At 23.9% G+C, this 24,439-nt stretch overlaps 3 protein-coding genes across 3 annotated transcripts; 1 reads left to right on the forward strand and 2 right to left on the reverse strand.

Moving 5' to 3' along the window:
- Nucleotides 1–91: 91 nt before the first annotated feature.
- On the reverse strand, nt 92–12,548 carry LOC127290046 (nitric oxide synthase, salivary gland). The gene is made up of 24 exons (XM_051318421.1): nt 12,200–12,548; nt 9,905–10,041; nt 9,490–9,652; nt 9,188–9,279; nt 8,958–9,099; nt 8,700–8,839; nt 8,412–8,586; nt 8,227–8,328; nt 5,601–5,795; nt 5,415–5,512; nt 5,184–5,328; nt 5,008–5,112; nt 4,856–4,920; nt 4,605–4,748; nt 4,348–4,522; nt 3,965–4,094; nt 3,807–3,885; nt 2,809–3,172; nt 2,509–2,719; nt 2,259–2,346; nt 2,055–2,182; nt 1,818–1,960; nt 1,443–1,634; nt 92–1,197 (listed from the first exon to the last, which is right to left on the reverse strand). The coding sequence occupies exons 1-24, from the start codon at nt 12,299–12,301 to the stop codon at nt 1,090–1,092; spliced, it is 3,423 nt and encodes a 1,140-aa protein (XP_051174378.1). The 5' UTR covers nt 12,302–12,548; the 3' UTR covers nt 92–1,089.
- Nucleotides 12,549–16,261: 3,713 nt separating this feature from the next.
- Nucleotides 16,262–20,433, forward strand: LOC127290121 (uncharacterized). The gene is made up of 11 exons (XM_051318509.1): nt 16,262–16,450; nt 17,191–17,351; nt 17,665–17,855; nt 18,027–18,174; nt 18,276–18,366; nt 18,448–18,590; nt 18,686–18,755; nt 18,837–19,133; nt 19,219–19,599; nt 19,769–19,918; nt 19,998–20,433. The coding sequence occupies exons 1-11, from the start codon at nt 16,397–16,399 to the stop codon at nt 20,181–20,183; spliced, it is 1,872 nt and encodes a 623-aa protein (XP_051174466.1). The 5' UTR covers nt 16,262–16,396; the 3' UTR covers nt 20,184–20,433.
- Nucleotides 20,434–20,732: 299 nt separating this feature from the next.
- LOC127290122 (DNA primase small subunit-like) lies at nt 20,733–23,913 on the reverse strand. The gene is made up of 6 exons (XM_051318510.1): nt 23,677–23,913; nt 22,604–22,754; nt 22,206–22,384; nt 21,885–22,080; nt 21,394–21,598; nt 20,733–21,199 (listed from the first exon to the last, which is right to left on the reverse strand). The coding sequence occupies exons 1-6, from the start codon at nt 23,756–23,758 to the stop codon at nt 20,858–20,860; spliced, it is 1,155 nt and encodes a 384-aa protein (XP_051174467.1). The 5' UTR covers nt 23,759–23,913; the 3' UTR covers nt 20,733–20,857.
- Between the last annotated feature and the right edge of the window lie 526 nt (nt 23,914–24,439).

Below are 24,439 nucleotides of genomic sequence, written 5' to 3' on the forward strand. Positions count from 1 at the left end.
ACGATGCGAAATACATATATCTATATATATTTATTTTACTACTAATATAGAAATTGAATTTAGAATTATTGAGAGAGGAGTAAATTTTTTTTTTTTTGTTAAAAATGTGAGAAATATTTTTGATTTTTTTTTCATTATTTATTAAATTTTTTGTTATATTTCCTTGGGAATATATTTTGATATTAATTCACTAAATTTTTTTTTTTAATTATAGTAAATTAAATAAATGAATTTAAATAATTTACAAATTAATTAAATAACAATTTAGACGAATTTTTTTCGGAATTAGCATTTAACAAAATTTTTTTTAACACAACCATTTTATTTAATCAAATTTTTAGCCACCGGCAGAAATTCGAATTCATCGAATTTCAAATTTTTTTTGTGAATTTTTTATTTGTAACCAATTTTTAAATTTGTCCAAATTTTTATTTGTAACGAATTTTAAATTTCTCCGAATTTTTATTTGTAACAAATTTCAAATTTGTCCGAATTTTCGAAGACATCGAATTTTCATTTGTCCGAAATTGCAAACGTCCGTACAAACATTCGAGATTTCGGACAAATGAAAAATTTTGGCGTTCGAAAAAAATTCGAAAAAATACAAATAAGAAAATTAGTAAATTAATTACAAAGGCAGTTATTATTTAACTAACTAATTAATAGGAATTATTATTATTAACAATAATATATAATTATATTAATAGTCAAAATCTCGGTAAATATACAATATCAGATTTAATATACAACAACATTGATTATTTTCTTTGACAAGAAAAATAAAAAAAAAAAAATTACAAATATTCCCATAGATAATAGAAATAAATTTTGTGACATTTTTTTTTTTTTAATCTTACACGGCAAGCTTTCAGCAAATTTTATTTATATTATCTCACGGTCATTTTAAGATTGTAAATTTAGATTTAAAAAAAATTTAAATTTACTTTATTTAAGATAAAAGATCGATTGATATATGCACTTCAAAGAATTATCATCGATTTATGATAATGTTTTATAGTGCGAAAGGCCTTGGAAAAAAATTATTTTTTTTTTTTTATTTATCTATATATATATATATAATAAGAAAATTTATGGCTCGGAGGCCATTCGAATTCTCGCTGTTTCCCTTGATTTATTGTGAATTTCCGCTGTTCGAAGTGTAATTCCGAAAATATCTTCGTGATATCTATTTTCGTCCTGGAAATAAATTTTTATTATTAATTAATTTATTATTGCCAAGTAACTAATTAATTTAAGTAATTAACTAATTAATTAAATTCAGTAATTAATTAAAATAATTAACTAATTAATTAAATTCAGTAATCAATTAATTAGTTACTTCAAGCAATTAAGGAAATTAGTTAAATAATTTAAATAATTAATTAATTAGAGTAATTAATTTTGAAAAAAAAATTTTCTGCTTTGGAAAAATTATCATTTACCCTCAAAGAAAGCATGTAAGTTTCAACTTCTTTGTCCATCATTTGACCGTGAGTTTGTATAATTTGCTTTAATGTCTGATAGACATCTTCAGCCATTGTACAATCGCCACAAACATAAAAATGCCCTCGACGATGGACCAACATATCATAAATCTGTGGCGCTTCCGCTTGTATACAATCCTGAACATAGGTCTTCAAAAAAAAAAAAAATTTATTTTCATTACTAAAGTGCCAAAAAAATTTAAATAAATTTATATTTTTAATTTAAAAAAAAATTGTAAATAAATAATTTATAAAAAATATATTTATTTTTTTGCAGAAAGAAAAAAAAATTTTTTAATCACATGCAAAAATAAATAGGCAAAAAAAAAACACCTTTTTTTCACCATCTTCTCGCGATAATGCAAGAAATACTTTATCCAAAACTCCAGAATCTAACATATCCTTTTTCTCCTGTCTATAGAGATCTAAATCATTTTTTCTACATCCAAAGAAGAGCCATATTTTTCCAAATTCATCTGGAAAAAAAAAATTTAATTCAATCTATTTCTAAAAAAATCTTCCGCCATATTGGATCCGCCATTTTGATTTTTTTTTCTTTTTAATACACACCTGTGTCTTGTGCCTTAATTTGAGCTAATCGATGATGCCAAAATCCTCTGAATGGCGCAATTCCCGTTCCGGGACCAACCAAAATCATTGGTGCTTTTTTATCAAGAGGCATATAAAAATTAGGCGCACTGTGAAATGAAATAAAATTCTAAAATTTCCTTCTTATTAATTTTTTTTAAAAAGAAAAAAATTGAATTTTCTCACCTGCGTACAAAAACGTATAACGGCTCACCGTCAGAGATTTCGCTTAAATAATTCGAGGCCACTCCATAATGCACAGGACCTGAACCACCTTACAAGTGATAGAAATTTTAATCAATTGAAAATGGAACAGAGAAAAACTTGAATAAGGAAATAATAATTATAAAACAATCATAAAACCTATAATTTTTTTTGCCAACATAAAAACATTTTCTAAAAAAATTTTCTGCTTCAGAGAAGAATTTCTAAATACCTTGAGTTTTATATTGAACGACAGCAACAGTTAAATGAATTTGTCCTTCGTGGACCATTGGCGATGAGGAGATGCTGTAAAATCTCGGTTGCAACGGAGTTAAATGAAGCACAAGAACCGGCGCATTTGGCTTAACAGAAGGAAATTCTTCTAAAGCTTCGAGAAGATTTGGAAAATTCCAATGTCGCCAATCTTCATAAGCTGCGGAATCCTTAACAGAGAGGAGAAAAAGAAAACATTTTTTTCCTCATTTCTTTTTTTTACGTCAATAAAAATTTTATTTTCATCTATACAACTTACAGTGGCCAGAAGATTAAGTCGAGCCTGTTCCTTTGGATTGGTGGCAATTGAGGCGAAATAACGAAGAAGATTAGGCGAGGGTGGTGTTGTAATATCCAAAAATCGTGTAAATAATGTTCTCAATGAATTGGGTAAATAACGATCGTGTGGCAGCCAACTTTTAACAATTCCATTTGGTGTATGCGATTGTTTTTGCATTTGTAATTCAATTGGTACATCAGCCTCGAATGGTGAATCTAAACATTTTAAAATACCTTCGACAAGCTCCTGTCGATTACAAGCGAATACACCTAAATGATCACCGGGTTTGTAAATTATTTCCATACTCGTTAAATCGTCTAATTCCAAGAGGAGTGTCTTTCCCCTAATAGAAAAGAAAATTGAAGATTTATTAATGCGCCGAGAAGAATTGCTCAAATGTAAAATTTTTTTTCACTATGACGTCTCAAAAGGGGGAAAATAAGAATAATCAGAACTAATCTTATAAAAAAAAACGAATTTAGAAGTTTATATCTACTTTTGGAAGTTTAAAATGTATATCTAGAACCAGGGTAGTTGACTACTTGGAGAAGTAGAGGACGTCCCCTTCTGTAGGGTTTTGGTACGAACTTTGGGGCCGTTTAAAAAATACGTAACGCTCTCAGGAAGTAGGGGGAGGTCAATTTTTTGTTAGGAGAAAAAATGGTACTAATGTATGCAACAAAAAGAAGGTGTGAAATTTCAAAAAATCGTTACGTATTTTTTGAACCTAATTGACTTTTCCGTTTGCTTCGGCTCTTTTATGTACAGGTATATCCACACAGACCCCATATGGTCAGATTTAAAATATATTTCTCAAATTCTGTATAGCTCAGATTTTTTAATAGACAACCTTTTTTTTCCCTATTTTCACAAAAAAATAGTTTACAAAGACATAATTAGCTAACAAAATTACGATTTAAAATTTTGTTAGCAAAATTATAAACAAACTATTTTTAGCAAAAAAATACAAAACTTACCCAGAATGAATGTTGCTTAAATTTGTTTTTCGAAGCATATTACAAGTGGTCACGTTTCTATTGTGACATTTGCTTAAAGCTGAAAAATAAAATTACAATTTTTTATTAAACATATTATTTTCAATTGGCAGAATTTTTTTTTTCTTCTCTAAATTAACCTTTTGCTAGTGGTTGAGGATCGGCTTCGACAAATCGAACTGTCGAAGCAGATACTGCATCAGCACCTAGGGAAAGTGCAACTTCCAATAAAGTTTCATCATCGTCCAAACAAAATGTTTCGCATGCCACCTAAAATTAGAGGAACAAATTTTATTCAACATATTTTATTACAAAAAAAAAAGAAAACTTGAAATATAACAAAAATAAGTAATAGAGAAAAGAAAAAGAACTAAACTTTTGAAATGTTTCGCATGCCACCTGAAATTATAAATAAACAAAATTAAAAATTTTCTTTTATTATTATAAAAGAAGAAATGAAAAAGGTAACTCAAAATGATAAAAGGAATAAAAGAAATAGAAAATTTGTAAAAATTTTATTAACTGCAAAAGTGTCGTGGGCCCATTTTCTAAATGCTTGTTCTTGTCCACACATTTCGTCGCCTTGGGCCAATCGCAGCAAACGTTCACCACCTAATTCACCCAATAAATTGTCAACGTATCGTCCAAATGCGCAAAAATTTGGATACGCTGACGAACCTAAAGCAAAGACTGCGAATCTAGAAAAAAATTTCAAAATATAAGACAATAATTAAAATATAATAGACTGTTTAAAATTTCGTTTTTTGAATTATATCTTACCTTACATTGCTGAGAGCACCGAAAGTATCATCAACTTGTGAATCAGTGGTCGAACCCCTTAATGAATCTAAACGATCCAATTTCTTTAAATTTCCCACCTCAGTTTGACTGTTTGCTTTTATAAATGACTTGGAAGTCGTGAGACTGAAATTTGATTATTTTCAATTACTATAATCAATTTTTTAAAATTATATTACAATGAAACTATGTTAAAACCAATACGTAATAAATAAAATTCGCATAATTCTTACTTTAATTTATCGCTATTTGTATAAGTTTCGTTCATTTTCATTGCGTATAAATTTTGTGCGAATGCCTAAAACAATTTTTTCAATTAATTACATGAATAATTATTATTGCAATTAAAACAGAAAATTGATAATAAAAATTTAATTATTTTTACCTCTCCATTTTCTGGGGGATCTCCGTTTCCAAAAGTGGAAGTAACCACAAGAAGAAGAGCCTCATGTTCAATATTACTAATATCGTAGTCCGACATACTTAATACCTAAGGAAACAAAGAGGAATGATATTTATAACTAAAATTTAAATAATAAATTATACAAATTTTATTTTTACTTGAGAATGAAATGCGTGCCCAAGAAGTTCTCCAAGTTTTTCCGCATACATTTGCGAGGTACCAGTTTCAGTAGCAAACAAAACTGTTGCCTTTATTCTTCTCGATAGTGCACGACCAAATAATTTTGAAGTAAATTTTACAGCTCTGAAAAAACAATTCTTATTTTAAAAATAATTAGAATTTTTTTTTTTTCTTAAAATTTTGTTAAAAAGAAAAAAAATATTTTTAACCTCGCAATTTGTTTGAAATGAAATTTCCTCCTAGGTTTCTTGGAAATACATCTCTTGTCCCTTCCTTTTTTCCAAATATGCGTTTTCCATGCGGGATCCTGCGATAAATTTTATTAAATTCTCGAGAAAATTTATCACAAAAATATATATAACATGGAAAAACTATAAAGAAAAAAAATATTAAACCTGAGCATCGTATGATGGCTTTAAATGATAGAGAGCCATTTCCTGGTGAAAAACTGGTGTCGCCGAACCAGAAACTGGAGGAACAATCCAAACCCAATCGGCAGGACAACCATTTCTCAATCGCATCTCATTTTCATAATGCTTCATAAAAGATTCCGAAGCCGTGTGATGGTCAACAATTGTCACATTTTTCATCTAAAAAAGTTTATTAACAATATACTATAAACGTTTGATTGGTCAAATGGATTATAAGAAAGGTCAAAATAATTTTTTACTTTGGAAAAATTTTGAAAAATAAATTTTTGAGATAATAGCTCCAGCATACCACCAAAGTCTTAACCCGGGAGTCTCCAACAAAACAAGTATAGGGCGCTTTTTGATTCGTCAAGCGGAAGCTGAACTAACTCTCAAAATAAATTTTTGGGGTTTTTTAAGACTTCAAGATAATCGTCCTAGAAAAGTACCAAATTCTTAATACTGAAGTTGTCTACAAAAAATGTCTGACAAATTTTTTGCTGGGTCCAGCGGATGCTGCGCTACACTCAAAAATATTTTAAAGAAACTTTCGAAAAATTAAACTTTCGAGATAATCGTTCGGGAACACCGTCCGACACGATTTTTCACACACGAAAAAATCAATGATTTTCAGAAACTAGGACCAAAAAAAAGATACCCGTGTCTGGCCGTTTTGCTAGATCAGGTCATTTTTTGCTTTTAGGGGTAAAAGCAACCCTTAAATGAAAGGTGATAGGAGATCTTGTACAAATTAATAATTTTTTATGAAACCTGGTATCTCGGGGTTTTCCGGGTCGCTTGGTGCGTATCTGATGTCAGACTTTCAAAATTCAAAATAGCGGATCCAATATGGCTGTCGAAATTTATAAAAATTCACCAATTCATTTGAAAGTTGTTACTTTGGGGTTTTTTGTGTCGCTGATCACGAATATGATGTCAGATTTTCAAAATTCAAAATGGCGGATTCAATATGGCGGTCGAAATTTATAAATATTAATTATTTTTTATAAAACTTTGTATCTAGGGGTTTTTGGAGTCGCTAAGTACGAATCTGAAGTCAGATTTTTAAAATTCAAAATAGATCTAATAATTTGGAAGATTAGAAAAAAACATATAAAAAATAAAAATTTTTACATATGTGTTTTTTGTATATTGGACACTTTTTTAATGACAAAACAGGCTTTTTAGTAAGTAAGACTATTTTTATTAGATAACAGTAATAAGCTCAAGTAAGATGAATTTAAAGATGTGAAGTGACTGTTTAAAACTGCTGTGCAAAGTAAAAAAGTCTACAATTGTCATTTGTTTTATGTACTATTTTCCGTAACTATGCAACTAAAATCGAACATATGAAAAACTGTCTTATCTTCCACATTATTAGATCTATTTTGAATTTTAAAAATCTGACTTTAGATTCGTACTCAGCGACCCCAAAAACCCCTAGATACGAAGTTTTATAAAAAATAATTAATATTTATAAATTTCGACCGCCATATTGAATCCGCCATTTTGAATTTTGAAAATCTGACATCGTATTCGTGATCAGCGACACAAAAAACCCCAAAGTAACAACTTTCAAATGAATTGGTGAATTTTTATAAATTTCGACAGCCATATTGGATCCGCTATTTTGAATTTTGAAAGTCTGACATCAGATACGCACCAAGCGACCCGGAAAACCCCGAGATACCAGGTTTCATAAAAAATTATTAATTTGTACAAGATCTCCTATCACCTTTCATTTAAGGGTTGTTTTTACCCCTAAAAGCAAAAAATGACCTGATCTAGCAAAACGGCCAGACACGGGTATCTTTTTTTTGGTCCTAGTTTCTGAAAATCATTGATTTTTTCATGTGTGAAAAAAAAGTTGAATTTTGTAGGACGGTGGAATACCGACAATAAAATAGGGAAAAAGTTTCGAACAAAAAATGTATGGCGCACTTTTAGATTGGTCCAGCGGATGCTGAGCTACACTCAGATAAATTTTTTGAAAAATTTCGAAAAATTAAATTCACTAGATAATCTTTCGGGAATACCGCCATAGTGATTAGAAGAAAGTTCTGAACAAAAAATGTATGGCGCACTTTTTGATTGGTCCAGCGGATGCTGAGCTACACTCAAAAATAATTTGGAAAAATTTTCAAAAAATTAAATTCGCTAGATAATCTTCCGGGAATACCGCCATAGTGATTAGAAGAAAGTTCTGAACAAAAAATGTATGGCGCACTTTTTGATTGGTCCAGCGGATGCTGAGCTACACTCAAAAATAATTTGGAAAAATTTTCAAAAAATTAAATTCGCTAGATAATCTTTCAGGAATACCGCCATAGTTATTAGAAGAAAGTTCTGAACAAAAAATATATGGCGCACTTTTTAATTGGTCCAGCGGATGCTGAGCTACACCAGAAAACAAATTTGGAAAAAATTTAGAAAAATTAAATTTACGAGATAATTGTTGCGGAATATTGCCAATAAAATAAGGAAAAAGTTTCGAACAAAAAATGTTTGGTGTATCTAGCTGTGCTAGGTTGGAATAAATTTCTGATTTTTGAAAAATTAAAATATATATTCTTTTCATCTTCGCTTAAAAAAAATTGTAAATATATTTTACCTGAAAACTATGAAGAACGGCAACGTTAGCCTCAATCATGGCTTTGTCTTTCCAGAGGGATATTGGTGTTCGCGTATCTAATCCCATGTGTGTTGCTATTGTCTGGAAAATGTGTGCGTTGTCTTCTCAATTATATCTTTATTTGAAAAAAAAAAAATTCTAAATTATTTTTTGTTTGTAAATACCTCTGTTAGATTGTATCGTCCCATGTCACAAAGATCCCGGGCCCCTATTTCTGTACTCATATACCAGCCATTAAATGGTGCTGCTGTAAATTCAAGACCTCCACAATCGAAAACCATTCCCGAAACTGCTGGTACTGCGTACCATTTGAGTCCCAATTTTTCAAACCATTCATATCTAATAAAATTCCCCAAAAACAATTTTCAAAAAAAATAATTTCACTTAAAATATTTTTAAATTTAATTTTTTATTTTTTAAGGCAGTTTTAATAATTTAAAAAGAAAACTCACGTTGGATGAACGAGTGGCACCTCAAGAATTAATTCAGCGGGAATATCAAACCATTCGGGATCGTGTCCATTGGCTGATAAAACTAAGGGTAATACGTCAAATTTCGTACGTGGTCCTTTCCATCCTAATTTTAAGCATAGCTATGCAAAATGAATTATTAAATGAAAAATTTACCAGGAACAAAATTTTCATTTTCATGGGATCAAATTAGTTCATACATTAAACGTTAGTAATAGTTAAATATTTAGTAACTCTTACCTCAGTAAATTCAAGATTTACTGGATCACCAATAATCGTTCCATCCTCCAATTTATAGGCCGCATAACTTATTAATTGTTGATTCCAAACACGAAAATCATGTTTTCCATCGGTTCGTTGTGGAAAAATTGTTATAGCCGATCTTAACGGACAAAATTTCACAATAAAAAAATATTTTTAATTTTCAAAATTTATTTAAAAAGATCAATTTTCTTTATCCAATTATTTACCTTATGTTTCCTTTGTTTGTGCTGTATTTAATATGATTGCAAAGTGCCTCAAACATTCCACTCGTTGTTGTTACGTAACGACAATCGAAAACCTTTTAATTAAACAATAAACACCCTTTTTAAAAAAAAAAATAAAAAAATAAGCCAACAGTAATAATAATTTATAACAGTGGTAATTTTCATTATTTAAACTTCCCGCCACTTGAAATCCATTCTGGCAGAAAATTTGAATATGAAAATACTTTTCGTTAGAATTATTTAAGAAATTAATACAAAACCAATATGAGATTTTAGTGATTTACTTGTAATTTTGACCACTGAATTCGACCAATACATCGCGCAGCATTTCGCCATGCTAATTTGGCGCCAAAAACAAGTTCCGTTTCCGTTAATTGATAAGTACCAAGTGCCATTACTTCCTTTTGTACGCACTCCCATCGTGATCTATGCGCTTCACTACTTAATCTACAATGAATATAATAGCCAAATAAATATTTATTTGATTCAAATAACTATTTATTTGATTCAAATAAATTTTTGTTTGATTCAAACAAATTTTTATTTGTTTCAAATAAATTTTTATTTACGCCAAATAAATGGGCTATTAGGCTCTGAGACAAATATACATTTATTTAATTCAAATAAATATTATATTTGGTTCAAATAAAACATTTCTCTGGATGTGTTTATGTAATTTCTAAAAATAAAAAAATTTGCCTTCTAATGGATGTGAAATATTGTTCCAAAAAATCTTTCGCATGATTTAAAATGTCTTCTTTGCTTCGGGGCTCAGTACCATGAAACGGAAGTGCCATAACACTTCCCATACAAACATGGCTGGAACATAAGGTTTTCTGAAAATAAAAAAAATTTAATTTTTTTTATTTCATCCAATTGTCTCTTCTGCTTTATAATATTTTATTTTTAATTCTATTTCGCTCGTTTTTCTATTTAAAAAAATAAAATTATGATTTGAAAATAAAATTGAAAATTTTATCACAGTTAATATTGAAACGTGATTTTCATGAAAAAAACAACACTCGAGATAATTATTCTAATAAAAACCATAACTAATTGCGAAAATAAGAAAGATAATTCATCTTCATGACTTATCTTGAAGTTAAAGAATTAAAACCGTGAAATTTGATATTTTCAATTTTTGAAGATAAAATGATGAATAATTGTAAAATATTAGTTGATTGGTTTATTCTAATGGGAAATTCCTTAACGTCTGTTGAGTCAACCAATCATAGTTTGACAATATTCGATACAGTATCGATCAAATGTAAAAAGCTGTGTAAACAAACCCTAACACAAATTCAGGGTTGGGAAACGAAATGTCGCGAAAGTGTGTGTTTTCTTTTCATTAGGGTACATTAACAAGGGTCAGATTATCAAAATAGACTTTTCAACCCAATTATTTAGTCTCTCGTGTGCGGCAAATATTATATACATACACACTAATTGACTAAATTCCAGAAATCAATTAATCAACAATAATTGAAAATTTTTTTGGATCATTTCATACTTGTTAAAAATAAATATATACTTAAAATAAAAAAGATAAAAAAAAAGTGAAATCGAGTAGGTCACGTGCGGATTAGAAAATGATTAACAGCATGTGACTATGTTAACAGTCACAAGATCACCGTAATATTAATTTCCTAATCGGATTTCTCCTATACGCAATATTTAATAAATTAGGCAAAAATATTTGGATTTTTTTTAACAATTTTCAAAAAATTTTTACACTTCTCTATAAAATAAATAACAATTTTTAATTTCGCGAATAATTTCTTCTAAATTTTCATTTATTTTCGATCCTCGTAAATTAAAAAAAAAAAATTCAATAATTTTCGCTAAGCTCTTTAATTAAAAAATTTTATTAAAATTAATAATTACTACAATATTTAATTGTTTTTGTGATTTATGAAATGTAAATTTTTTTTATTTAAATATACAATTTTTCTGCAATATTAAAGTTCTTTTTAAAATAATAATTTAAAAAAAAATGACAGGAACCATATAAAAAAAATGTTTATTTTATAATAATAATTTGTTAATTAATTTTTTATTAATCAATTTAATTTTTATTTTGTAATTTATTAAATTTTTAATTTAATTCATTTTCATTAATTTATTATTTGCTTTTTGTTTTTTTATTCTAAAACTGAAATTGAGAAAAAAATAAACGTATTCTCACGTCACATGTTTTATAAAGAATTCGCGAAATTTTATTTCAAAAATTCTTGAATAGACTTTAATGAGGACCTTACAATAATTATACACAGTGACCCAATTTCAAAAATACCCCCCATTATCATTTAAAATACTGAAGAATGTAATATTGAAAATTGTTCGCTCAAAATCCTATATAATTTTACTTTAATTTTTTTTTTACAATCGACAGTTAGAAAAATGTAAAAATAAAAGAAAAATCATTTACAAAAAAAAATCTGCTAATTTCGCAGATATAATTAAATATTGGAGTGGTCCGATATTACTCAGGTATTTCCCCTATATTGACAAATATAATATAATGTAATATAATATTATATTAATATTTGTCGATAATAATAATAATAATAATAATAATAATAATAATAATAATAATAACGTTCAAAAGCCGAAAGGCATATCAACTATGAATAATAATAATAATGTTTGTGAACTTATAATGTTAACTTATAATTAAATATTAATTAATTTTTGAAATATTAATATATTAATTTTGAAAATGTAATTAATTTTTTTTTTAACGTATAATTTTTCTGCCATTAATATAATTATTTATGTAATATAATTTTTTAAATAAGTTCTTCTTGAACTAAAGGAAATTTTTTTTTGTAATTTTGTAAGCCTGTACATTGTAATTAAATAAATAATTAACAATATAAATTGTATCATTATAAAAAAATTATATATATATATATACGAAAAATCAAAAGGAAAATTTATTTAAAAATCGTATTTTAAAAATTTGAAAAAAAAATAATTTTTATTTTTACTCACCACAGCACTTTTAGGATGAAGTGAATCGAACGCCTCAGTTTTATAGATAAGATTTCTCAATTTTGTGGGTTTTTTCATTGATGCAGGTTCGTGGTCCTTCATTGTAGAAATTTAATTTAATTTTTTTTTGAAAAATTACCCGTTTATTTATAAATAAATAAATAAAAATTGGAAGATTACTTTTCTTTTTTTTTTCTAAAAAAAAAAATTTATTTTTCGTTTCTTTTTCTTTTTTTTGCAACGTGACTTCGTTTGACGAAGTTCGAAAGACCACTGATTTGCGAGAATAATTTTCTTCGAGTGTGGATCTACAGCATCCTGCCCTCTCACCTATGTGTAAGCTCCTCGCGACTCCGCAATTGTTCCAAGAGAAAGAGACAGAGAGAGAGGGGTTTTCACAGCGAATCGACAATTTCTAGAGCCCGAGGGCTCATCCCTTTTTTTGTTATCAAATAATAATAATAATAATAATAATAATAATAATAATAATGATAAAAAAATAATAATAATAAATATAAATATATTATAAATATATTATATAATAAACATAATATAAATAAAATATAATAAAATAAACTGGTTAATAAATATAATAATTAAGAAAGTTAAAAAAAATAATTAACTTCTAAATAATTATATTTTTTAAATTGTTTTTTATAATAATAATAATAATAATAATAAAATAAAGCAAATAAAATAATAACAATAAAATATTATTCTTCACATTATATTTGTTTCATTTCCTCATAATCTAAATAAATAACATTTAAAAAATTAATAACAAATAAACTTGAAATATAATTGAATAAATTTATTCATTTATTAATTATTATTGGTAATGTAAAATATTATTAAACTTTTAAATTATTATTATTATTGTAGTATTTTTTTTAATACTATATTTTATTAAAATTATTATTTTTTTTATTAAATTATTATTAAAATAAATTTTAGTTTTCTTACTTGTATTTTTTTTATAAATATATATTTTTACCAAAGTATTGGAATAAATGAAAATTTGTATATTTATTATTATTATTATTATTAATATTTTTATTATTATTTAATAAATAAAAAATTAAAAAAAATTTTTTTTTATTATTATTATTATCACTATTATTGTAATTATTATTCTTATTATTATTATAAAAAAATATTATAAAAAACAGTACTAATTTTTTTTCAACAAATATTAATTTTTTTTCTTTTAAATTTATTTATAAATATTTAAATAATATTTTTGAGACGGTCCTGAAGGATGATGATCAGAAAGCGCAACATCCTGGACGACAGTCCACATGCGCAGTACAATGAAAGACCATTGATTTACACATATATATGTATACGTATATATGGAGAGTCCTAAATAATACGACTTTCAATGAAATAGCTAATTTTTTTTTTTTTTGCTTTTAATTTACTTGGTTTCTTTTTCCCCCTTATTCTATAGAAATAAAAACACCTGTTGGAGAAAAATTTATTTTCCCACCAAAAAAAAATGCTTATGCATCTTACTTTATTATTATTCTATTCTTTATTAACTACGTTATTATTATATTAATTACGTTTTTCTATTCTATTCTATTATTTTAGGGGGGTGAAAATTAATTTTGATTTATATTTCATAATAATTAATTACGCAAAAAAAGGCAGTTGAAGCTTTTAATAGTTTATTTTTCCGCCACTAGATGGTGTCCAATTATTATTAATTCTCAATAGCATTGAAAAGAAAAGCATAAAACTAGGGACACGAACAAAACTAACATTTCATGTATCATTCTAATAAACTTTTTTTAAAATTGACAAATCTGAAGTAGACAATATACTTTTCCAAAACGTCTCGTGGTCATTAAACAAAGCAATTTCCGTAAAACTAGTATTTTTAATTGTGTTATAAAAATGGGCATTCCACCAGAAAGTGGTGGAAGTCTTCGAGCTCTTCTTCACAATGAGAACATTTATTTGATGAAGAAAGCTTGAATCTATCCTGATTAAAAAATAAATATGAGTAAAATTTATTGAGTCAAACGGACCTGCGCAAAGGCTCTCTTTCAAATCAGACCCAATCTATTCCTTAAATAAGGTTGTACAGAGTTATGCAAATCTAAGTGAGGACCCAAACCAGGAGACTCTCAGAGCGAGCTCGAGAGGATAAGTCCCTACTGGACAACAAAGTATTTGAAAAGTGCAATAAAATTTCCCCTGCATTATTAATTAATTGATCCAAATTGTTCGAGGACCAATAATCCCCGAGATCACCCTTCAAGAAAAACCTTTTTAATTGTGTAAACCAATTGAAACTGTTTTGACCAGAATCTGCATTAGAAATTTTCATTAATCTTAAAAGACACTGTCTTGGATACCGCGGATTAGACATTTTGAAAATTTTTTCTAACCAAGACAATGCTCATTTAAGTATCAAATAATAAATATTACTATTATGAATATTCTTTTACGTCCGAGTAGTATTAAGTAAAATAAATAAAATAAACGAAGACATTCGGACCAAATGTTATAAATATATTTCTCCAACGTTTCGAAATCTGATCTGTACGATTTCCTCTTCAGGAAGTGTATCAAATTACAATAATAAATTAAAAATTAATACTAACAAAAAGGAGTTCAGAAAATTAACAATATAAAATTCTTACCAAAATAAATAATAAAAATTAAAAATGAATTATTGATTTCATTATCACAATTCATTTCAGTCCATTTTTCATCCATCATAATTCACAAATTCATCAAGTACAATTAAAATAGAATAAACGTTGGAAAACAATAGAGATTGGAGTCATCGACTAAATAATAATTACTATTATTAATTATTATTATTTTTAATTATAATTATTAATTAATAATAATTATTTATTTATTATAATAATGTAACATAGATATTATCTTTTTACGAATGAGGTTATGTCTATTATTAATCCTTACTATGAAACGAGTAGATATTTAAATTATAGGCAAGAGCAAGACATTCTTATGTTATTTTCATGGACAGAAGAGAGAAGATAATTGCGTTAAATTTATATGCATTAGATAACAGAGAGAATCTAAAAATTTTCATTTTGAGTTTTATATTAACGTTATGATTAACTAAGTAAAGAAATATGTAAAAAATAAAATTTTTATGTTAGAATTGAAAAATTTATTTAATCCTTTGCAAATTAACTATCGTTATAATAATTCCTCATCATATATCATTTTTAAAATTTTTGGGATGCTGCGATTACAAATATGATGTTCGTTTTTAAAAATCCAAAATGGCTGATTTAATATATGGCGACCCAAAATTTAAAATTTCATCAGATTCGTTTAACAACAGTTTCGATGCTTGTATAGAAAGTGACGGAAAATAGATCTTTGGCACCCGATTATAATAACGAGCGGGAAAAAATTTATACTTGTTCGATGACGTCACGTGGCGAGTGGAAAACAATTTTTTTTTTTTCAATTAAAAATTAAATTTAAGGGTTTAAATTTTATTTGAACAATATTTATCGTGTTTCTATTTTACAGAGATTCAAAAGTAGGAAAAAAATGCGATTTTTTGCCACATTGCAGTTCGTTTTTACGTAAAATTGGATTGTAATGAAAAAATTATTTACTTAAAAATTCGGAGGTTAGAGAAAAATTTATATAAAAATCACCGCATTGTTTATTATCGCGGTAAAATTTTGTTAAAGTATTACGAATTTATTGTAAAAGACGTTTATTTTCTTTATAATAAGTAAAAAAATATAAGTAAATAAGTAAATAATTAAACACCAATAATACAATGATACTAATGACAATTGAGCAAGGACAGGTAAAAAACTGATGATTTTCTTTTCTATACCAGGGTTGTGTAGTATAAACAAAGAAAATGTTACATTATACGGTCCCAACCCTGCTACCTAAGTTTTTACTACTGAAATTTTACCTTCCCAATCCTGGTAAGAAGCAGGGAGGGTTTCATTTCACTCAACCGACAATTGTTCACATTTCAGATCTTATACATATTTTTTCCCCCTTAAATTAACTTCCCAATTCTGAGCTTCCTTTCTTTTTATTATATTAAAATTAAAAGCATTAAAAAACAACAATTAAAATTTTCTTTTTGCAAATTAAAAATTCTATTTTTTTAATAAATATAATTTACAATTAGGTAAAAAAAAAAAAAAGATATATATATAATCACTCGCGAGAAATATGTCATCCGAGGAAATATGTTCAGCATTAAAGTTAATGTTGCCTTCAACAAAGGTAAATATAAAAAAAGTTTTTTTAAAACAAATTTTTTTTCAATTATTTTAGGTTATAATTCTTACGACAAAAAAAAAGAAAATAAATAAAAATATGCAATTGTACTCGTTTATTTTTGTGTCAAATAATTTTTTTTTCAAATTTTTCGTTATTTAGAATTTTTGAAAATAATTTTCTTTTCTTTCCAAAGTTTAAAAATTTAAATTTATTTATTTAAATTTTAAATTATTATTTTTTTTTATTATTTCTATTGTTATTGTTTTGTTAGAATTTATTATTTTTATATGTGTAGCAATTTTGCATTATTAAAAAAAAAAAAGATGAAAAGAAAATACATAAAAAATTATTTTTTGCATTAAAAATTAATTTTCTAATTATTTCTATCGCTAATTTATTGTTATTATTATTATTATTAATTTTTTAATTTATATTATTATAATTATTATTCGATTTTTTTAATTTCTATTAATTTTTACATAATTTTTTTCTTTTTTTATCATTATTATTATTATTATTATTATTATTATTTATATTAATAACTGATTTTTTTATACAAAAAATGTAGAAATTAATTTTTGCATTTATTAAAAAAAAAAATATTATTTATAATAATAATTATTTTTTTTATTAAAAAAAATATAGAAATAAATTTTGCATTTATTTAAAAAAAAATTTTAAATAAAATAAAGGCAATAAGAAAATAAATTTTTTTCTATTTTTAATATGAAAATAATTTTTAGATTGAAGAGGAAATTGCCAAAGATGAATTAAAATTTCGAATTGATGTAATGAAAGCTGAAAATCATCATTTACAAACAAATTACGAGAATGAGAGGATACATTTAATTAAACTTATGAAATGTGACGATTACAAAAATCAGCAGAATTTTTTTAAAAAAGAGTAAATATTCCCTTTTTTATTAATTAATTAAAATTGAATATTTAATTGTTAATTATTTTCATCTTCAATTTTTTTTTATTTTTTTATATTTATTAAATTAACTTTTTAAATTTTTTTTATTAATTAATTAACATAAATTTTATAAACAAAAATTTTTAATTAAATAATCTATTATTAATTAAAAAAAAAAGGAAACACTAAATTATATTAAATAAAAACAAAAGAAATACTAAATTATATTTAAAAAAAAAAAATAGAAAATATTTTGTTAATTAGAAAAATAATTCTATATATATATTTTTTTTTTTTGCAGATTCAAAAAATTAATTGATTATTTGGACAATTTAAAACAAGACGTTATTGTTATTAAAGAACAATACAAATTTCACGGTGAAAAATTGTCTCTAGCATTTCAAAATAATGAGGAATTTTCTTCTCTATTAAAAATCGCAAAAGAAGAGGAGAAAAAAATTAATAAATTTCAATTGGAAAACAAAGCAGGAGGTTTTGAAATTTTATTTTTTTAATAAAATTAATTAATTTAAAATATAAAAATAAAAATTTTGCAAAAATTTATTTTATAAAATGAGACAAAAAAGGAAATGAACATAAAAAAATATTGTAAATATTTAGAAAAATTTACTTTTCATCTAAGTTCTTTTTTTTTCTCCACAGTTGAAACTGAAACATTGAATGAAATTCATCATCAAATGAATTCAATTGAGACACAAATTTTTTCACTTGAAAATATTTTAATTGAAAAAAAATGTAAAAATAGTGAATATGAAAATTTTAACATCGAATTGAAAGCAGATGAAAATAAGTAAATAATATCGAATTACTTTTTAATTAAATTTTTAAAAAAATTTGAAATAAAATTTATTTAATGTTAAATTTTCATTTTTTTTTTTTTTTTATGTAAAGAAACGACGAAAAAGAAAAAGTTAAAATTGTCACAGAAGAAGTGAATTGTCTAAAAAACGTGAAAGCAAAAAAACAAATTGAACATAAAAACGTAAGTGAATTAAATAATTTAATTTCAATTATTTTTTTCTAAATTTAAAAAGAATAAAATGATTTTTTTTTTTTTTTAAAGGAGGAACAAAAAATAAAATTACAAATTGACAATTTTAATTTGAAAATTGTTGAGAGAACAAAATATCAAAAAAAATTGAAAGAATTTGAAGAAATTTTAAAAACAATGGAGGAACAAAAAAAATCTAAATTAGACGATCGTCAGTAAGTTTAGTAAATTATTAATTTTTAAAAATAATTAATCATTTTATTATTATTATTAGGCATTTTATTTTTTATTTATTATTTTATTCTTTTAGAAGACGCCAAACTGAACAAACTGAAGAACTTTTGAAACTTGAAAAACCGCTAAAAATCTCCAAGGAAAAGGTAGAAAAAAAAAAAATTAATTATGAATATTTTTAAACTTCTAAAAAAAAATAAATAAAAATGTTTATTTTCTAATTATAGTTGGAAAATTTCGAACGAAATCACCAAGAATTGTGTAAAATAAATAATTTACATTATATTAATTTTAAAAATGCTAATGAATTAAAAATACAAGAAATTCTCTTGGAATGTGAAAAAAATAATAGTGAAAAAAATATAGTAGTCGAGGAAATGGAAAAAAATTTAGAAAATTTACATAAATGTAACAAAGAAAATTATTGTGAAAAGCGGAAAAAAATTGAAGAGAGGGAAAATATTTTTAAACTCAATAAAGAGAAAATTGACGAAGATAAACGAATTTTAGAAGAATTGCGTCAGGTACAAAAAAAACATTTTTTAAATTTAATTATTGATAATAATAATAATACTAAAATTAATAATAAAATTTAATAATTATTTACAGAAAAAAATGGTTGTGGAAAATAAAATTGCCATTGAAATTCAAGAGAAAGAAAAGAATTTGCAATTGAAGGAAAATGCAAATACAATGAAAAATGAATTAAAAATAAAAATTGAAGAATTAAATAATGAACTCTATCAGGAGATGGAGAAAATTTCATTATTGGAAAATATGAAAAAAGATAGTTTAGAAGTTGCTCAACATGTTGACGATGCATTGGAAAATAGAAAGAATTTAATTGCCGAAGAAGCGGAATTTAAAGAGGAAATTAAGGAAAAATTGAAATTCATTGAAAATCGTAATGTTGAAGAGACAAGAAATTTTCATGATAAAACACTTGCATTTGAAACTGAAATTTCACAAAATGCCAAACAAATTGCACAGGTTTCTTTTTTTTTTTTTTTTTTTTTTAATTTTCCTCTTTTTTTAGTGTGAAAAATTTTATTACAATTTTTTGATTTATTTTCCCAATTTTTTCTGAATGAAAGAAAATTAAGAAACTTTTTTAATTTATTTATTTAGAAATAAAAATTAGGCGGAATTTTTTTTTCAGATGAAACGTGAAATGAAAAAACGAGACGATAGAGAAATGAAAAAAGAACGATTACTTCGTGAAAAAATTGTTAAATTGCAAGAGGAAATAAAAAAAATGAAAATTTCTAATATGGAGAAAAAATCTGTATACGAATTTAATGAAATGGAGGTAATTACAAAAAAATAATTCATATTTCTTTATTTTTCAAAAAAAAAAAAAAAAAAAAAATTTCTTTTTTCCTTCTCAGACTGATGATTTATTAGAGGAGGCAAAAGCCGAGAGTCTTAAATCAATTTTAAAACCATTGTCAATGAAAAAATTGGAAACCCCAACATTAGATGTGAAATCGTCAAGAAAAGTTCAATTTGACATTGAATCTGATGAATCATCACTTTCACAATTTCCATTAACTCAAAAACAACAATCGCCTTAAAAAAAAACCAAAATTCCTCTTTATTTTTCGTATACAATTTTTATTTATTTTTTTCTCTATTTTAAAAATTATTTTCATTTTACTATAGTTTTAATTTCAAATAAAAAAAAAAACTAGTTTTATATGGAAAAAAATCCACTACAAAATTGTTTCTAAATTAAATTTAAAAAAAAAAATTGTATAATTGTTCAATGAAAATCAATTAAGATTAAAAAAAAAATAAAAATTTCCAATTTTATTTTTCTTTTTTTAGAAAAATTTAGAAAAAAAAAAGAAAAAAAAAAATAGAATTTTAGAAAAATTCTATTATATTTGTCAAAAAAAAAATTTAATAGCAAAAATATAAATTTTCAATTATTTTTAAGTGAAAAACTAAATTTTAAAATAAAGAAATTTTTTTTAAAAATTTAATTACAACTTTTTACTTACTTTTTAACTATTAATTGATTTTCATTAATTTTAAATAATTGTTTTTTTTTTCTCCATTTTTGAATAATATAATTAGTTTATTAAATTAGAAATTAATTAGAAAATTAAATTAGAAATTAATTGAAATTAAAATAAAAATTTTATTAAAATTGTTTCTCTTTTATTTCGTTGTGAAAAAAATTTTTTTTTTTTTTTTGCTTCTCCAATAGAGAAATTTGATTGAATCTTCTTATTGGTTTTTTTTTTTACGAACTTTGTTCATATTTCTCGAGATTATTGACAAATTCATGAAAAATAGAAATTGATTGTTGAAATTTTTCCAAATTTTCTAAATTTTCATTTATACCATCATTTTTAAATTGTTGTTCCTTATATAATGATGAATAATCCGGCGATGTTAATGGATCAAAATCATCGACTTTTTTTGGATCAAAGGGTAGACAAATTTTATTTGTTTTATTATGTGGACTAAATGGTAATCTCAATAAATGTCTCATATCCGTTGTAACGGGATCATCAATTCTTGGATAGAGAAATTGTAACTTTATTTCTTCAATTTCAAAATTATTTTCCCATTCGTTTGTTTCCTGCAAAAAAGGAAAGAAAAACCGTTTAAAAAAAAAAAACAATTGAATATAAAAAACTGAAAAAAATTGAATTTTTATCAAAAGAAAAGAAATAGAAAAAAAAAATTAAATTTTATTAGGGAAAAATAATAAAAATTAAAATTAGAAGAAAACGATAAAAATATATTAATATTGAATGAAATTATAAAATGTACCTTTATAAAATTTTCAAAAACAATCCATCTTTCTAAAGAGGTTTTATATTTTTGAAAAATCTCTCTCAAATTTTCCCTCATTTCTTTATTGCAATTTAATAAAAATGTTTTTAAAAATTTTTCAATACCCTCCTGTGTTCCAAGATAATTTTGCTCCACAATACAAATATCCACGAAATTTTCTTCAATTATTTCCAAAGCTCTTCTAAAATGAAAGTTAAAAAAAAAATTTTTTTTTTCAATTTTCAAAATTATTATCAAATATTTTTAATTCTACAAAAAATTTTAAATAATGAAAAATAATTTAATATTTAAAAAAAAAAGTGCTTCAAAATTATTTTTAGAAAGAAAATTAATTTCCAAATTATTTTATTTATTTAATAATTTAGAGGAAAATTTTTTTTAAATTCAAATTTTTATTTTATTAATTATAATCGTTTTTTTTTTAAATTAAATTTTTATTTTATTAAAAAATAATTGAAAAATTTTACTTAATTGAATGATGTGGTTTTCCATTTAATTTAACTCTTTTAGCATTAAATGCACCGGGTTTGACAATTTGCAAATAACAAGCAATTGCTCTTCTATCATCGATTCGTAATTTTCGCGCATTCTCATCACAAATCCAACAGTGAATTCCACGATTTCCCGAATAAATCCATAAAATATGTTTAAATGCAAAATCATCTACAAAAGAAAGAAAATTGATTTTTATTTTTTTTTTTTTGAAAAGTTAATTATAATTTAAATTATTAAAATTTTTTAATATTATTATTAATGTTACTTAGAAAAGAAAAAAAAAGTAGAAATACCCCTTAAGGTTGTATCTAAAATTTTACAAGCAGTTGCCATATATTTCCAACATTTTCGGCAAATTCCCGATTCACTGCAACAATTTCTCACATCTGTGTAATCGGAAATATCAATATCAAATATCATTTCCCTTTGTGTTACAAAAAAGTTGAATAATTTTTTTTCAACCAGACGAGGTCTAAAAAAGAATTTTTTTTTTTTTTTTTTGAAAAAAAAAGAAACAAAATTTACAAAAAAAGAAAAATATGAATTATAATTAAATTATAATTTATATATTATTTTTTCAATTAATTCATAATTATTTAATTTTTTTTTAAATTATTATTAATTCAAAATTATTAAATTATTATTAATTCATAATTATTAAAATTATTATTAAATAATTATTAAAACTTACGATAAATTATAAATTGCACCGACATCAATTCTTTTTGGACAAATTCGCTTTGCATTTATTTTCATTTCAAGTGCATTATGAAATGATGAATTTCTCGGTTTTGGCTTATCGTCTTTGCTTAATGTAAATTCACGGAGAGACAAAATGTATCCTAATAAAAATTAAATAAAAACCAGAACAAAGGAAAAAAAGGTAATTCATTTTTTTTTCTTTGTAAAAAAATTAATAAACATTTTTTTTTGGTTTTTTTAATTCAAAAAATACTTTTTGAATTTTTTTGTTATATTTTTTTTAATTTAAATTTATTTTCTAAAAATTTTCTAGTTTTTAAATTTTACACTTTTAAATTTTTTATGTTTTTTATTTAAAAATTATTTTTGAATTGTTTTTTTTTTTATTATAATTCAAAAATACTATTGAATTATTTTTTCATTTTTTGTTTTGTATAATTAAATAAAAAACTCTGATTTTTTTCGTTTTTTTTTAATTCAAAAATACATTGGAATTTTTTCGTTGTTTTTTAACTGAAAAATTCTTAAGAATTTTTTTGTTTTTTTTTTTTAAAAATCCAAAAATTGTTTTGGATTTTTTCTATTGTTTTTAAATTAAAAAAATACTTTTTGATTGTATAATTCAAAAAATTCTTTTTAATTTTTCTGCTACTTTTTAAATAAATAAAAAAAAAAACTTTCGTCCTTTTTATTTTTGAAATAAATATTGTAATAGTAAATAATAAATAAATTGTAAATAATATTTTAATAGTAAATAGTAAATAAACAGTAAATAATAAATAAATTGTAAATAATAAATAGTAAATAATAAATAAATAGTAAATTATACTGTATTTTTAAATTTTTTAAAAAATTATTTTTTAAATTAACAAAATACCAACATAAAAATTATAAAACTAAAATTAAATATAACCTCAAAATTTAAAAACGTTAGAAGTGTATTTAAAATTTTACGAATTTTCGACAAAAAAGCAAAAGAAAGAAAGAAAAAAAATTGTAAATTGTAAAAAAAAAATAATAAAAATAAATAATTTAATTATAATAATTATTTATAAGACATACCATTACAATAACTAAGCCATCGACAACAATCTTCAAAAGGAAAAAGATCCTGATAATAAAACAATCGTTGACCATCAGTCATTTTTAAAGATTTCTTTTCTTTTTTTTCAGTAATAACTATTCAATTACACATTATTTAAATTTTTTAAATTAATATATAATACTTTTACTTTTATTAAAACTTTGTTTTTGTTTACAAATTGCGTTACAACATTCAATCACAAGGGGGCGACAAAAAAAAAGTTTAACATGGAATATATTAAACAAAACAAAAAATACAACTAAATCTATAATTCAAATGGTAATAATATAAATTTTTTTTTTATCAATAATAATTGTAATAAATGCAAAAGAAATGAAAAAATAAATAAAAATTAAGTATTTATCGAAAGGGAATATTTGTCATGTTGGTAGAAGTGAAAAGTTTAGTATTTTTGTTATCTTGGATTGGCATTACTGCTCATTGCAAATGGCGACGTCAGATAGCAGGGATCTGTATTTAGCGCGAGTAAATTTAATATTGTATTTTTTTTTAATCAAAAAACGCTAATTATAAATATTTTATTGTAATTAACTTCAAATTTATCTAAATTATCGAAAATTTATAAAAGTTTTGTGGCAGGCTAAAAAATAATTAATATTTTTTGACACACGGAATCCTAGCCTAAAAAGTTTAAGCATGGCAAATGTTAAACATAAAAATACAGGTAAATTTATAATCCAAATCGTAATTAATATGACAAAATTTTTCTTTTATTAATTA

The sequence above is a fragment of the Leptopilina boulardi genome, unplaced genomic scaffold (assembly GCF_019393585.1).
Source record: "Leptopilina boulardi isolate dan_hultmark-lab unplaced genomic scaffold, ZJU_Lbou_2.1 LbouV2_55, whole genome shotgun sequence".
Taxonomy (NCBI): Eukaryota; Metazoa; Arthropoda; class Insecta; order Hymenoptera; family Figitidae; genus Leptopilina; species Leptopilina boulardi.

What these genes read in the sequence shown, in the direction of transcription:
- LOC127290121 (XM_051318509.1), top strand. Translation starts at nt 16,397, where the DNA reads ATGTCATCCGAGGAAATATGTTCAGCATTAAAGTTAATGTTGCCTTCA. An exon ending in TAATGTTGCCTTCAACAAAG is followed by an intron (nt 16,451 to 17,190) that starts GTAAATATAAAA and finishes AATAATTTTTAG; the next exon opens with ATTGAAGAGGAAATTGCCAA. An exon ending in CAGAATTTTTTTAAAAAAGA is followed by an intron (nt 17,352 to 17,664) that starts GTAAATATTCCC and finishes TTTTTTTTGCAG; the next exon opens with ATTCAAAAAATTAATTGATT.
- LOC127290046 (XM_051318421.1), bottom strand. Translation starts at nt 12,301, where the DNA reads ATGAAGGACCACGAACCTGCATCAATGAAAAAACCCACAAAATTGAGA. An exon ending in TTCATCCTAAAAGTGCTGTG is followed by an intron (nt 10,042 to 12,199) that starts GTGAGTAAAAAT and finishes TTTTATTTTCAG; the next exon opens with AAAACCTTATGTTCCAGCCA. An exon ending in TATTTCACATCCATTAGAAG is followed by an intron (nt 9,653 to 9,904) that starts GCAAATTTTTTT and finishes TATTCATTGTAG; the next exon opens with ATTAAGTAGTGAAGCGCATA.
- LOC127290122 (XM_051318510.1), bottom strand. Translation starts at nt 23,758, where the DNA reads ATGACTGATGGTCAACGATTGTTTTATTATCAGGATCTTTTTCCTTTT. An exon ending in GGTGCAATTTATAATTTATC is followed by an intron (nt 22,385 to 22,603) that starts GTAAGTTTTAAT and finishes ATTCTTTTTTAG; the next exon opens with ACCTCGTCTGGTTGAAAAAA. An exon ending in AAACCACATCATTCAATTAA is followed by an intron (nt 21,599 to 21,884) that starts GTAAAATTTTTC and finishes CTTTCATTTTAG; the next exon opens with AAGAGCTTTGGAAATAATTG.